General features: G+C 49.3%; 1 protein-coding gene across 4 annotated transcripts in view; it reads right to left on the reverse strand.

Moving 5' to 3' along the window:
* Positions 1-14,660, reverse strand: part of FNDC4 (fibronectin type III domain containing 4) — a 677,214-nt gene that overhangs the window by 19,670 nt on the left and 642,884 nt on the right. For all 4 annotated transcript variants that reach the window (XM_085613311.1, XM_085613312.1, XM_085613314.1 and 1 more), the window contains 2 exons: positions 14,281-14,396; positions 596-800 (listed from right to left, as the gene is read on the reverse strand). In XM_085613311.1, the coding sequence (XP_085469437.1) occupies positions 596-800; positions 14,281-14,396 (321 nt within the window). The remainder of the gene's footprint in view (positions 1-595; positions 801-14,280; positions 14,397-14,660) is intronic.

The following is a 14,660-nucleotide window of genomic DNA, read 5'->3' on the forward strand; positions in this document are numbered from 1 at the left end:
AATGGTTCCCCTGGTCACACTTTAGGGTTGGTGGAAACAGATGGTCACGTTGAGCACAGACCTGGTTCGTGTTAGGTGTAGCTAATGTGAGGCGCTATGAGACAAATGAGAGATTTTGAGGATAGAACTGATCCTGGCAACTGTAGGAGCAGCTTGCAGCTAAAGTACAAAAAGCAACGACTATCTTCTTTTATGCCCAAATGTATAATCAAACTTGACCCAACCATGAAGCATGCCACTAATAGGGTGGGTGAGGGTCTAACAAACAAAACCTTTTGATGTTTTTGAAGCAGGTTTGCTTCTTCAAATACCCATGTCTGTTTATACCTCTAGGGGTGGCAAACCCTATTGTCTTAAAGTTCTATTTCTGGAGACTGTACCCCCTACCTGCTATAAATTCTCTCACCCCCTTCTTGAGAGGTGGTCTGGTCACCACCATCTCGGGTCATCGTGATGTGGTTCTCTTCTTTTATGGTCACAGCCTTCGGTCTGGTGGACACTGATTAGATAATGTTAGACACAGCCCTGGTTCGGTCGAGTGCCAGGAACAAGGACCCACCGGAATCAACCCAGAGGCGAAGAGCATTGCATTTACCTTGATTCGAGCTGTTGGACGGCAGTCGATCTGTCTCCTTCAAGGTCCGGAAGTGGGTCCGCTTGCTGGCCTGGCTCTCGCTGTAGAGCCCGATGGACTGAACCTGGATGATGTAGTCCGTGTCCTCTTCGAGGTCCCACAGCACACATGCCCGGTTCGTCGTGTTCACCTCTCGGATGAACCTTTGCATCTGTCCATCCTGCCTCTGCGGAAACCCAAAACACACCAGGATGAATTGACAATCAGTTAAAGTGTACAAGGAACAGGATCACGCAAATAGACAGTTAGGGGCAGTGGAGGTAATATACCCAATTTAAAAAATGCCTATTAGAATTTCTGATTCTCCACTGAGGCAGAAGGGCAGGTATTAAGTGGCACTGTAAATGTACAAAAAGAAGACATCGGGTGGGATTGCAGACAATAAGAGCAAAAAGAGAAAATCTACATGGGTGCTGGGTGGATACGTGAGAGGGGTTAGGCTGTAGCCTGCTTTATCATAAAAAAGGTGAAAAGCTGCTTCACCTCCACCTACAACTCTTCCAAAAAATAACAAAAATCTATTTGATAAAAAGGATTTGCCATTTTTATTTCAAGTCAACGTGAACAGCGTGTTTATTGGTATTGGCAGCAAGAATTATTCAGGAACCAGTGACTCCAAAGCATGATTTAGATGGACCCTGACATCAGGAGACAGGTCATGGACCTCCAGTTTCACACACATGGCCCCTGACAGTCCTTAAAATTCTAGTCACTTATGACAGAAGTTCAGATCCTTTGAGACTGGACCAATGAGATCCACGTCACTGGCATGGAGCACGCGTTGATTGCTAGGCACTGGCATGGAGGGCCCACTGATTACGAGGCACTGGCTCCAAGGGCCCATCAAATATTAGGCATTTGAATGGGGGAGCCATGAATTTCTAGGCACATCAAATTCTAGGCATTGGCATGGATGGCACATCCATTCCTAGGCACTGGCACGGAGGGCCATTCAAATACTAGGCGCTGGCATGAAAGTCCATGAATTACTAGGTGCTGACATGGAGGGCCCTTTGACTAAGAGGAACTGGCATGGCGCGCCCATAGATTATTACTCACTGGCATAGGTGGGCCCATAGAATACTAGGTGCTGGCATGGAGGGCCCATTGAATACTAGGCGCTGGCATGGAGGGCCCATCGAATACTAGGCGCGGGCATGGAGGGCCTATCGAATGCTAGGCGCTGGCATGGAGGGCCCATCGGATACTAGGCGCTGGCATGGAGGGCCCATCAAATACTAGTCAGAGGCACGGAGGGCCCATCGAATACTAGGCGCTGGCATGGAGGGCACATTGAATACTAGGTGCTGGCATGGAGTACGTATCGAATACTATGAATTGGCATTGAGGGCCCATTGATTACTACTTACTGGCAAGGATTGCACATTGAATACTGGGTGCTGGCACAGATGAACCCATCGATTAGAAGGCATTGTATTGGGTGTGGCATGCCTTTCTAGACACTGGAATGGAAGGGCCATCGATTACTAAGTACTGGCATGGAGCTCCATGTATTAGTAGGCGCTGGCATGGAGGTCTCATAGATTATTACTCACGGGCATAGGTGGGCCGTGCATTTCTAGGCACTGTCATAGCAGAATAATCAGTAAGTAGGCACTGGTATGGCTAGCGTGTCGGTGACTAGGTGGCTGGGATAGCGGTTAATCAGAGACAGGGCCCTAACACTACAAGCTCGTCACTTTCTGCAAACTGAGAATCACAGCTTGCAGCAGGACAACCCCTGGTGACAGACAGGAGGCAGCTGGAAAATACAGGGGTCTTTCAGGCACTAGACACAAAGGGCCCACAACCACCAATCAAGAAGAGGGCCAAGCGCTCACATCCCTGAGCGTTCCAACGAATCCAGGGCCGAGGAGTGCTGAATGAACACACCGACATGCGCTACAGTCATCACCATCCGGGCAGTCCAGGCCGTACTCCAGCAAACGTCATGCTGTGTCGTGGAGATTGTTTGCATGTACCTGTCAGAAGTGGCTCCTCTGCTATGGCGGAGAAGCGTTGCCCCCCCGCTGAGAGCCAGCTGAGGAAAAATAAAATAATAAATTGGTTTTATTATTATTTTATTTTTCACATTTCCCTCTAGAGCTGGCCAAGTCTGGGCGGGGCTTGGCTGTCGTCACAGCCAGCAGGGGAGGAGTGGTGCACACTGTAAGTGCGCATGACTGTTTGTCCGGTTCTCTTAGGCTGGCCAAACCATCATGCGCACTTAGGTTTCTCTAACCCAGCTGGAGAAACAGCACAGACCCCAAGGGACTGTCTGAGCGGCAAACCACGCCGCTCGGACCAATCCTGGTGCTGCTCTCATGCTATTGAGAGCAGCGCTGGGATTGGGTGGGGAGCCTGTGCTGGTGTCCCAGGGACTGCTGGGGCACCATCAGGAGAGAAGAGGAGAACTGAGGCGGCCAGCAGCGTGGGAGCAGGTATGTTTAAAAAAAAAAAAGAAAAATTATAATTATTTTCCTAATCCTCCGTCCCGCCTCCACTTTCCTGCCCCCCCATTTGAGTTTTGCGGCAGCCGCCACTGGCACCTGCGTCATCCTAGGTAGCTGAAACACACTGAGAAGGAACATGCGAGGGGAGATGGGAGGAGCAGGCTCGCAGCCAGGGGGAGATGGTAAGGGGGGAATGGCCCCAAGGAATAACTACAGGAGGATTTCGGTTCTCGTGTTTGACATTGGTTTGATTCCCCTGCAGTATTTTTTTAATACGGTGAGCTTTTGAAGAAAGCAATATATTTTGCAATGTTTCTCAAGTGTTAACATGATCCTACGTTAATACCACTAGTAGTGATAATAAATAGGAAATGGCACCTTTTAAAGCAAAGTGAGCAAGAAACACTGGGGGAAATATTCATGAAATATCTGTTAAAAGGTATTTTCCAAGCACTTATATCCTGTAAAATTGCAGAAAACTAAATGCAGCATAAGTGGCCTGTGTGTCCTCTCCCAAGACACTTTGGAGGAAAAGTGAGGCAGATCCAGCGTTTCTAGGTACATTTTCTAAACAAACGCTGGCAATAATTGTATGGGTATTCAGGCAGGTCTCAATCTCCTTCGGCAAGAGAGACCTCGATGGAGCGGTCAGCAGAAGAGACGGACGAGGTTGTTGGAGAAGCCTGGGCACAGCTGAGCTGAGGGAGTGAGTGGGGTGATAGCCCCCCTTATTTTACTGAAAGCAGCAGGAATATGGAAGGCAGCTGCCCAGCCATTGCGTCAGAGCCTTGTACCCAGTACTTAATTAGTGTAGTCAGTTTCAGTTAGAGGGCCCTGGCGCTTATCTTTGGATACCAAGATTTATTTTTCGTCAGGAGATTTTGACCCAGACCAGAAGCAAGATGGGCGGAAAAGAAAGAAAGACAGATGAATAGAAATATCAGAAAATGACGACAAAGATAGAATGTAGGGACGCAAAAGATCTTGGAAGAGTAAGAAAAAGAGTCATAAAGTACAGGTTGCTGGAGGAAGGAGGCGTGTGGTGGAATCAAGACTGGACAGCCTTGGTATTCAGCATCCTCTACATTAGGCCGGTCTGGCCTCATTCAAGCCCCACTGGGCTGTGACAGTAGAAAGCACGTGCCTTCACTAATACTAGAAAGCAAAGCTGTATTCTGTCAACACAAACTGTAACAAGCAGAGATTGGGCTATTTTAGGCAGGACCGAGGGGTCAGTGCTGACAGGCTGCCATATTATCTCAAAAAAGGTTAGGAAATATTGCTGACAATTAGCAGTTGCTAACATTGTGCCTTCTTGGTGTTAAAGAATGTTGTTTAGATAGAACCATAGACTTGCTTATTCTTATGTCTATATTCTGAGTGTTTGTAGTCAGAGTGTTTGTGGTCTCTTGTGTGTCTCCCTACGTTTGTATCCTTTGTGTCAGTGATCTTGTGTAAGTGTAATGCCTGTGTCAGTGCCTCTGTGTCCGTGTAGCCCGAGTTCCCAACTGTAAGAGCCACAGTGTCAACATTCTGGTCTTGGTGTGAGTCTGTCTTTCAGTATCTTCCTATCAGTGCCCAAAAGTGACTATCCACATACCAGTTTTGGTGTCCACATGTGCCCCTTTGACCATCTTGGTATCCCTGCGTCAGTTTCCCCGTGGTCATATCCCCATCAATGTCTGCATTATTTTTCAGGTGTCACATTTCCAGTGTCAGTGCCACACAATATCCGTGGCAGTGTCTCGGTGGCAGTGATGGACGGCCCCATCGCTGTGCTCGTGTTCCATTGTCAGTATTGATTTTCCTTTGTCCCTGCGTCAATATCAGGGGGCGCAGGGCCCCACAGCCCCCGCGGGGGGGGGGGGCAAGCTCCAGGGGCCCCCCTCAGCACAGCACTCTGGCTGCAGGGCTCCTGATTGAGCACGGAGGGGGCCCCCCCAGGTGTCTTGAAGGGAGGCCCCCTCAAGGTTTGTTACGCCAGTGGTCAATATATCCCTAGCAGTGCGCTTGTGGGGGTGCCCCACCGTCTCCGTCCATGCAGCAGTTTCCCTGTATCACTGCTCTAGTGCCAATGACCAAGTGTCAGTACCTCCATACTTGTTGCTCATACCCTTTTTTGCACGCAGCATCTATGACTCAGTATCCCAATACTAGCGTCCTTGTGTCGGTGTCTTAGCATTCGTGTTTGTGGACGTATCAGTGTTACTGGGTTAGTGACCTCATGTCATGGTCACTGCGTATATTTGCCTTTATTTCTTTCCCATCATTAGTGTTCCCATATCAACGTCAGTGTCCCTATTTCCCCATCTACCAGTAGCAGTGCCCTGGCACCAGTGTCCCAGTCTCAATGCCCCTTGTCAGTTTTTCTGTGCCATTGGCTATGTGCCCATGTCCGTATCCCGATTTCAATGTATCATGTTAGATTCAGTGTCTCCGTGTCAGTGTCCACTTGTCCTAGTGTCTGTCTCTGTACCCAAAAAGTGTTTCTGGGCAGTAACCCCCCTGGCAGTGTTGCAGTGCTTGATGTCCATGGCAGTGTCACAGGGCACATTTCAGTTTCTGTGACCCTATGTCTATGTCCATATCCCTGTGTCAGTGACCCAACTCAGCATCCACTCATCAGTACCGGAATGTTGCATCCCCTCAGTAAGTGCACACGTGTTACTGTCCTTGTATCACCTGGCGTCCAAGCATAAGTATCTAAGTGCTCATATCCTAAAGACCCCTTTGACAATCTCCCATGTCTCTGCCCCGTGGCATTGGGCCAGCACCTATGTTTGTGCCAGTGTCGTGAGTCAATATCCCCATGTTGGTGTTCAATTATCTGTGTCCCAGTGGAAATGCCCTTGTGTCAGCATCACTGTGTGTAAATGTCCTCATGTGTCCCAGTGTCAGTGCTTTGACTCATGCAACGAACGACTTCCACTGCCACATTGTCAACCTCCCCATGCCATTGTTGGTGTCACTGGCTCAGTGTCCTCGTGTCAGTGTGCTTGCATCAGGAACATCTGTCAGCATCCACGGGTACACTAGTGACGTGTACCCCAGTCAGTGCCCATGTCAGTATATCATGTCACAGTCTAATATTATGTCCCACTGTTTAGTGTCAATATCCTTGTGCCCTGGCATCCCTGTGCCGGTGTCCCAGCATAACTGTCCTGTGCCAGTGTCCCAGCATAACTGTCCTGTGCCGGTGTCCCAGCATAACTGTCCTGTGTCGGTGTTCCAGCATAACTGTCCTGTGCCAGTGTCCCAGCATAACTGTCCTGTGCCGGTGTCCCAGCATAACTGTCCTGTGTCGGTGTCCCAGCATAACTGTCCTGTGCCGGTGTCCCAGCATAACTGTCCTGTGCCGGTGTCCCAGCATAACTGTCCAACTGTCCTGTGCCGGTGTCCCAGCATAACTGTCCTGTGCCGGTGTCCCAGCATAACTCTCCTGTGCCGGTGTCACAGCATAACTGTCCTCTGTCAGTATCCCAGCATAACTGTCCTGTGTCGGTGTCCCAGCATAACTGTCCTGTGTCGGTGTCCCAGCATAACTGTCCTGTGCCGGTGTCCCAGCATAACTGTCTTGTGCCGGTGTCCCAGCATAACTGTCCTGTGCCGGTGTCCCAGCATAACTGTCCTGTGCCGGTGTCCCAGCATAACTGTCCTGTGCCGGTGTCCCAGCATAACTGTCCTGTGCCGGTGTCCCAGCATAACTGTCCAACTGTCCTGTGCCGGTGTCCCAGCATAACTGTCCTGTGCCGGTGTCCCAGCATAACTGTCCTGTGCCGGTGTCCCAGCATAACTGTTCTGTGCCGGTGTCCCAGCATAACTGTCCTGTGCCGGTGTCACAGCATAACTGTCCTGTGTCAGTATCCCAGCATAACTGTCCTGTGTCGGTGTCCCAGCATAACTGTCCTGTGTCGGTGTCCCAACATAACTGTCCTGTGCCGGTGTCCCAGCATAACTGTCCTGTGCCGGTGTCCCAGCATAACTGTCCTGTGCCGGTGTCACACCATAACTGTCCTGTGTCAGTATCCCAGCATAACTGTCCTGTGTCGGTGTCCCAGCATAACTGTCCTGTGCCGGTGTCCCAGCATAACTGTCTTGTGTCGGTATCCCAGCATAACTGTCCTGTGCCGGTGTCCCAGCATAACTGTCCTGTGTCGGTGTCCCAGCATAACTGTCCTGTGCCGGTGTCCCAGCATAACTGTCCTGTGCCGGTGTCCCAGCATAACTGTCCTGTGCCGGTGTCCCAGCATAACTGTCCTGTGCCGGTGTCCCAGCATAACTGTCTTGTGCCGGTGTCCCAGCATAACTGTCCTGTGCCGGTGTCCCAGCATAACTGTCCAACTGTCCTGTGCCGGTGTCCCAGCATAACTGTCCTGTGCCGGTGTCCCAGCATAACTGTCCTGTGCCGGTGTCCCAGGATAACTGTCCTGTGCCGGTGTCCCAGCATAACTGTCCTGTGCCGGTGTCACAGCATAACTGTCCTGTGTCAGTATCCCAGCATAACTGTCCTGTGTCGGTGTCCCAGCATAACTGTCATGTGTCGGTGTCCCAGCATAACTGTCCTGTGCCGGTGTCCCAGCATAACTGTCCTGTGCCGGTGTCCCAGCATAACTGTCCTGTGCCGGTGTCACAGCATAACTGTCCTGTGTCAGTATCCCAGCATAACTGTCCTGTGCCGGTGTCCCAGCATATCTGTCCTGTGTCGGTGTCCCAGCATAACTGTCCTGTGCCGGTGTCCCAGCATAACTGTCTTGTGTCGGTATCCCAGCATAACTGTCCTGTGCCGGTGTCCCAGCATAACTGTCCTGTGCCGGTGTCCCAGCATAACTGTCCTGTGCCGGTGTCCCTGCATAACTGTCCTGTGCCGGTGTCCCAGCATAACTGTCCTGTGCCAGTTTCCCAGCATAACTGTCCTGTGCTGGTGTCCCAGCATAACTGTCCTGTGCCGGTGTCCCAGCATAACTGTCCTGTGCGGGTGTCCCAGCATAACTGTCCTGTGCCAGTTTTCCAGCATAACTGTCCTGTGCCAGTTTCCCAGCATAACTGTCCTGTGCCGGTGTCCCAGCATACCTGTCCTGTGCCAGTTTTCCAGCATAATTGTCCTGTGCCAGTTTTCCAGCATAACTGTCCTGTGCCAGTTTCCCAGCATTAGAGTTTGTGTCCCATGTCTGTGCCCCAATCTCACAGTTCCCATGTTGGTATTGACGGTCCTGTTTCCGTACCCACTGTGCCAGTGCCCTAGTGTCAGTGTTGGTTTGCGTGTCTCATTATCTTACTGTCAGTGCCCATTTGCCAGTGCCCCTGTGCCAGTGTGCCCCCTGTTAGCGTCCGAGTGTAAGTGCCTATTTGTCACTGTGGTCACATCACTGCTCCCAGGTCATTGTTGATTCACCTGCAGTGAGTGCTCGTGACAGTGTTAGAGGCCCTTTGTAAGTGCCCCTGAGTTATTCTTGGGCCCCTGTGTCCCCTTCCTAGTTTCAGTGTAGGCCCCACTGTGTCACTGTACTAGCCTCAGTGTCTCACGTGATGGCCGTGTTTGCTTTTACACTACTTTTCCCATCCTAGGTCCACTAGTACTAGGAGGACAGAGGAGTCACAAGGCCTGGGGTACGGACGTACGAGCGATTTGGTGATATTAAAAAAAAGTGGATCAGGGATGATAAAGTATACTGGGAAGTATAAATTGGAAAAAAAACAAGATGTGAAATAGCATTTTAGGAAGGAGACCATTTTCAAAGACAGGGCACTGGAAAGTAAAACAAGCCTTTCTTTAATACATACCTTCAAGTGACGCGTGCAGCACTAGGATGACCCCCAGTGGGGCGCATTTCTCTAGACTGCCACCTGGGAGCAGTTTCACTGACCATTTGAAATGAAAGACACCGTCTGAGGCTCGTTTCTCGATGCAGGGGAGCAGGGCTCCATTCGTAAAACAGAAATAAACAAATACGTATATTTGCCCAAATGTTTCGTGGGCAGCCACCCCCTCCCTTCTCAAGCGCAGCCCACTTCTACCAAGGTTGTCGCCCATTTCCACTACTGCGTGGACAACGCTCAAAAAAAGATTGTAGAAAGAGAGTCAAATCGTGCATTTGACGCCCCTGGACCAGTGTTCGATTAAATGTGCCGGCAAGTCAATTCATCTGCAATGGCCCTCATAGATGAATGCAGGGCTTTGATGGTCAGTTCTTGTGGGGCGGGGACAGCACTATTAGTTACAGCACAGCTGACTCAACCACTGCATGTATTATGAATGAGAGCTGGCTAGACTTGAGTTATAAAAAGGCGTAGCCACTGTAGGTGGCGTAAGACATGCGTGAAAGCGATATTCTCGATGACCTGTTGGGCCTGGGGGTCAAGATTGGTACACACCTAGTGGTTAGGAGATTCCTTTCTGACAGAAGAGGCTCACTGAAAATTGAGGCTTTTCGATGAAATATTAATCGCTGATTATACATAGAAGCACTTTCTGCACCTGCATCAGTTAGGGCGAGAGACAAAGTGCAGCTGGAAATATAGCGGAGCTTGATGTGTGTGTGTGTTGTTTGTTGTGTTGCGACCTGAATGCTATATGCTTAGTGTGTATGGCTTCTATGTGGTGATGACTTGTTTGTATCGGTGGCCTGACTTTGTGCTACATATGTGAGGAGCTGTGTCTATGTTGAAGACCGTGTGTGCTGCGTGTATGATTGAGTATGCTAAAGCTGGTTGAAGGGATTAGTTGCAAACCCTTCGAGAGTAGCTGGTCACCCAGCGGGCACCATGGTGTGCTTCTTATGAGTTCTGTCGCTCTTGAGGTGGAGGAGCTGGGTGTGAAGCTTGCGGTGCTTGCTGTTTTACAATGAACGGCAGCTCCCAAATACTCTCTTAGCAAGTCACTCTCAGTGTTGTGCAATATACAATGCACAGTTGTGCAATGTAAAGCACCTTACCGATGGCCAAGCAGGTTTGAGCGTAAATACCAAGAGATTGCCGTCTGCACTTGTTTCAGAATCTGCAGAATTCCACATTCATGCAATGTTGGATTAACCTAGAGTTGTTCTTTGTTTGGTGCAGTAGCTCTTCTATTCCTGCTTGCATTGCATTATGGTATATGTAGTCCTGAATACATAATAAATGTCAATCTACTAGATACAGGATCCAATAAAAATAATTGAGGTTACTTGTATTTCAAAGGTTGATTCAAGAGTTTCAAATTGTTTTAAACATAGGTTTTAAATCTAAATGTAAATACAACCTCGCAAATACCAGATCACGGTCAGGAAGCTGCCACCATGTGACGGATTGTCCTGGACCACCCTCCCTGCTTCAAGAAGTGCCATGCCTAAAGGGGGGCGCGGGGTGCCTGGGTGGTACTTCTCCATTCATGAAATAAAATGTGTACATGTCACTCACAATTAGCTGTGATGTTGTGGTGGTTCGTTTTGCTAGAAATATACAACTACTTTGCCACAGCGCAGTTACTGAAATCATGATTCAAGCCCCCCGGCTTCGTCCTGGAGCTCTAGAATGAATTCCAGGCAGACGGCTCATCTTCAGAGCTGCTCACATGTGTCTCATATGCTTTGCCATCAGACCGTCCTTTGTTCTCCTGCATCAGAATCACGATGCGAGGCAGATCTCCTCTTGAATCCAGACATTGGATGGAGGAGTCACCAGAGCTTGAGTGATTCACAGACTGTGGCTGGGACACCTGTAAAATCTTGGGCCATTTTTGCCCCCCCTTGCTTGTGTTTTCCCCTCCTTGGTTGACTACCTCCCAGTGGTCCTCCCGCTATTCAAAAGGGGACACTGTTGTGAATAATGTATATTTGGGTTAATCGGTATGTGTAGTAGATGTTGTGTGTCATGTATATAATTGATGTTGTACGATATATGTCTTTGTGCCTTTCTTTGAATAAGCGCCTGTTTTTGTGATATTCTGAAAATGATGTCAGATATATTCTAAATGAATATTTGATACTCTTGAAGGGGTAATTAAATGTGCTCGCTTCATAAATGATTGATGTATTGTTTCCTTGATACCTTCTTCTCTTAGATATAGAATGAATTCCAGGCAGACGGCTCATCTTCAGAGCTGCTCACATGTGTCTCATATGCTTTGCCATCAGATCGTCTTGTGTTCTCCTGCATCAGAATCACGATGCGAGGCAGACCTCTTATTGAATCCAGGAGAGGGGATGTCCCTGCGAGCAGCGCCATATTAAAGCATCCCCTTAACCTTGCTAGGCTTCGGTGGCAGGCTGGGCGCTGGGAGATTCTGGGCATCACCAACAGACAGACGTATCTTGTGATAGAATTACTCCATCGAATACACGGGCATACCAGTGAACTGGGCCTTGATAGCTTTGAAAGTGGACAAATGGCCAAACACAGCAACGTGCTGGAGTGGGTAAGAAGGAGATGTACCAAAGGAGTCACGGAAATGTATTTTCTCGATTAATTCACATAGAACTGGAGGATTCTTTCAAAGTGGGGAAAGCAAAAATAAAGCATTTTGCCTTAAAAATGTTAGACTCAGCCAAACTGGTAGTGCATGCCCGTCTTGGGTTGGGAATGGAAAGACAACCTACCCTCCCTGGCACCCAACACAACGAGAAAAGCACCCACCCACCAGCATGCATGTCAGTGCACAGATAGGCAGGCACAAACATGCATGTGGTTTAGCACCCAGTCTTGGGTCTGAAGCGCTGCATCACTACATATAACACAGACTTTGACCCTGCTGTTAGCTGTATATAGTGCTGGGAACGGGCCATAATCTGAATTTCCAGGAGCTGATATTGCTGTCTCCCGCCCTTTTTTCCCCGTTCGATGCAAGCACTGGCCTTGCATGCCTCTCTATAAACTCTTAATGGTGCCCTCAGAGGAATATTCAAAGTTGTACTGAGTTCACTAATGTCCTACCCCAGTCCCATAAACCCTGCAGTTCTGCACTACCGAAGACATATACAAGCGTGTATTTCTCTGCTATGATAAGCTGTTGCAACAAGATGTTTTGAAAAACATTGTTTTCTAAGTCTGAGGGTGGGGGATTCCCTCTTCAAAGAGAAAAAGTCACGTTAGGTAGTTTCATTTCTTCAGGAACAAACAAAGAGGGACTTGAATGGCTAGTGGGTTCAAACATATTCACTGCGGCACTGCAAGAAACCTATCTCACCCACCGATTTTCTCATAAGAATGCAAAATATTTCTGCTTCCTTGCTCATCCACATGTTTCCCAAGACCTGCTTTCCTCTATTAACAGTTTTGAGGTCAGGTCATGGGATGACAGAAGTCAGAACCTCTGTCTCTCTTCTCAGCCCCGGGGTTTGACTGTGACAGAAACTAGAGTCAAGCCCCAAAATAAACCTGGCCCCGTTAGCGAATCAGATAGCTAGAAAACTTCACATATGCAAATCAGAGCAGTTTTGAGCTTCCAGAGACACGCTGCATGGGAGACTGCATGCATTTGTGGTAATTCAAAAAATCAACAGTAAAAAGCAGCCCTCCAGACCATAAAACAGGCTACAAACAGCTGAAATAACCAACCCACTCACCTCTCAGAACAGTTCTTCTGCTATTGGTAGATTCCCCACATTCCAGACCTCCCCTGCTCAGCCCCTCTCAACCAGCAACAGGCTTTCTGGCTGAGTGTGACTGTTAATTCACCTTACTAACGCACCTTTGAACTAACCCTGGGCGTAATTTGCGAAGTAGCGCTACGTGTAGCTACGCAAAGTGCACTTCGCGAGCTACATGTAGCTTTGCAAACTGCGTAGTGCACTGTGCAAGATGCTGGTCGCACTGATTGCACAGTACCGGATGCTTGTCCGCACTGTGCAATCAGTGCAAACTCCATCTTGCACAGTGCAAGCGGTCGTTTTCTGCCGCTCGAGTAGATTTCTACTCGAGCGGCAGCTTTCTCAATGCGGACTGGTAGTTTCTCATGGCGAGCAGTCGCGAGCATACGTGACCACTCGCAATGAGAAACCTGACCTCTCCGCGTTGAGAAGCTCGCCGGGAGGTTTATTTTCCACGCTCGCGATCGATAACTTGATGTTGCTGATCGCGAACGAGGAAAAAGTCTCGCCGGGATGTCATTTTGCTTGCTCGAGGTCGCCAACTTGACGTTGAGGACCGCGAGCAAGCAAAAAATGACCGCTGTACTACGCTACGCATGTTGGCACTGTGCTACGTGCAATTCGTGTAGTGCGAAGTAGCGCAAACTTCGCAAACTATGTGAGCGTAGCGTAGTGCTTTGCCCAGGCTTACTTTGAACACACAGAATGTGTGTGATTTCATTTGCTGTGTCAAACTAAAAACAGAATTGGAACCTGAACTTCAAGTTGATTCATGGCCAGTGTGTCTGCTGGATTGTCAAGAAGTGCTGCAGATTGAAGAGAAATCGTATTCCTGTTTTGGCTTAGGGGCGTGGCGTAGGGTGACCAGTTGTCCCGGATTCACCCGGACAGTCCCGGTTTTTCACCAGTTGTCCCGGCAGATTTCAGCAATTGTGTCTCATGTGCCGGTTTTAAGAGGGGGGCGGCTGAAACCAGTGAGAGGCACTTATTGGATGTTCTAAAGTTGTGCTTGTTAGCAGCTGTTATTAGTAAGCAGTTTAATTAACAGGTATTGTGCTGATGTTCGAAATGACATTGTATTTATTTTCTTCGTGCCTCGTCTGTGTTCCTGTGCTGATCAGAGCTGTCATTCTGTGCAGCATGGTTGATGTAAAATGATCGTCCTTCTATTTTTACAAAATGTCCCTGTTTATGGTTCTCAAGATCTGGTCACCCTAGCGTGGCGGATAGGGCCCGGGAGAGGCCTGCTGCCTCCTGCCGTCCTGTACAAAATCATTACAATGTTGCTGCTTTCCCTGTCCCAAAATCTGTGACTCTGGCTCTGGCAGCGCCTTGACATGCAGGCAGCTTCTCTCTCCTCAATCCTCACCAAAAGCCAAAGGCATCAGTTTAAAACTTCCTTTATTAGGGCGGCTGCCCCTGGGAGGACCTCACCAGTCCCATAGGCATTGCAGGGCAAGCTTTCAAAGCAATCTCTGACATGCTGGCAGTTCATTTAGGGGGGCCAGGCAATTTATGGGGTTGCTCGGCCCCTTCAGCCACCCCCCCCCCCAATGGCTACAGCCCTGCCCCAAAATGGAAGAAAGACAGCAACCCAGCCAGAGCCGCGCATGCGCTTGAGAGCGCGTACCTGCTGAGAGATGGCGTAGCCAATGATGATGTCTCCCTCCGGCACGTCCCACGATACGGTGGCCGAGTTGGCCTTGAGCTGGGTGACGGTCACGTTGACTGGAGATGGGGGTCTGTCTGTGGTGCACGGAAGCGCAAAGCAAGGAAGGAAGGGGGGCGTGATGCCGGTGGTAACAGAGGAGAAGAGAGGGAGAGACGGGAAGAAAGAGCAAGGAAGGGAGCGAATAGTCAGAAACAAGGAAGGAGGAAGAGGCAGGAAAACGAAGGAAAGAGGGACGGAGGTGTGCATGAGATCAAAGCATGTGAGGGGAGAATAATACAGCAACAGCAGAGCAAATGAAACCAAGAAAATACAAGGAATGTGGGTAAGTGACAGATGAG

This window comes from Triturus cristatus, chromosome 6, assembly GCF_964204655.1.
Source record: "Triturus cristatus chromosome 6, aTriCri1.1, whole genome shotgun sequence".
NCBI lineage: Eukaryota > Metazoa > Chordata > Amphibia > Caudata > Salamandridae > Triturus > Triturus cristatus.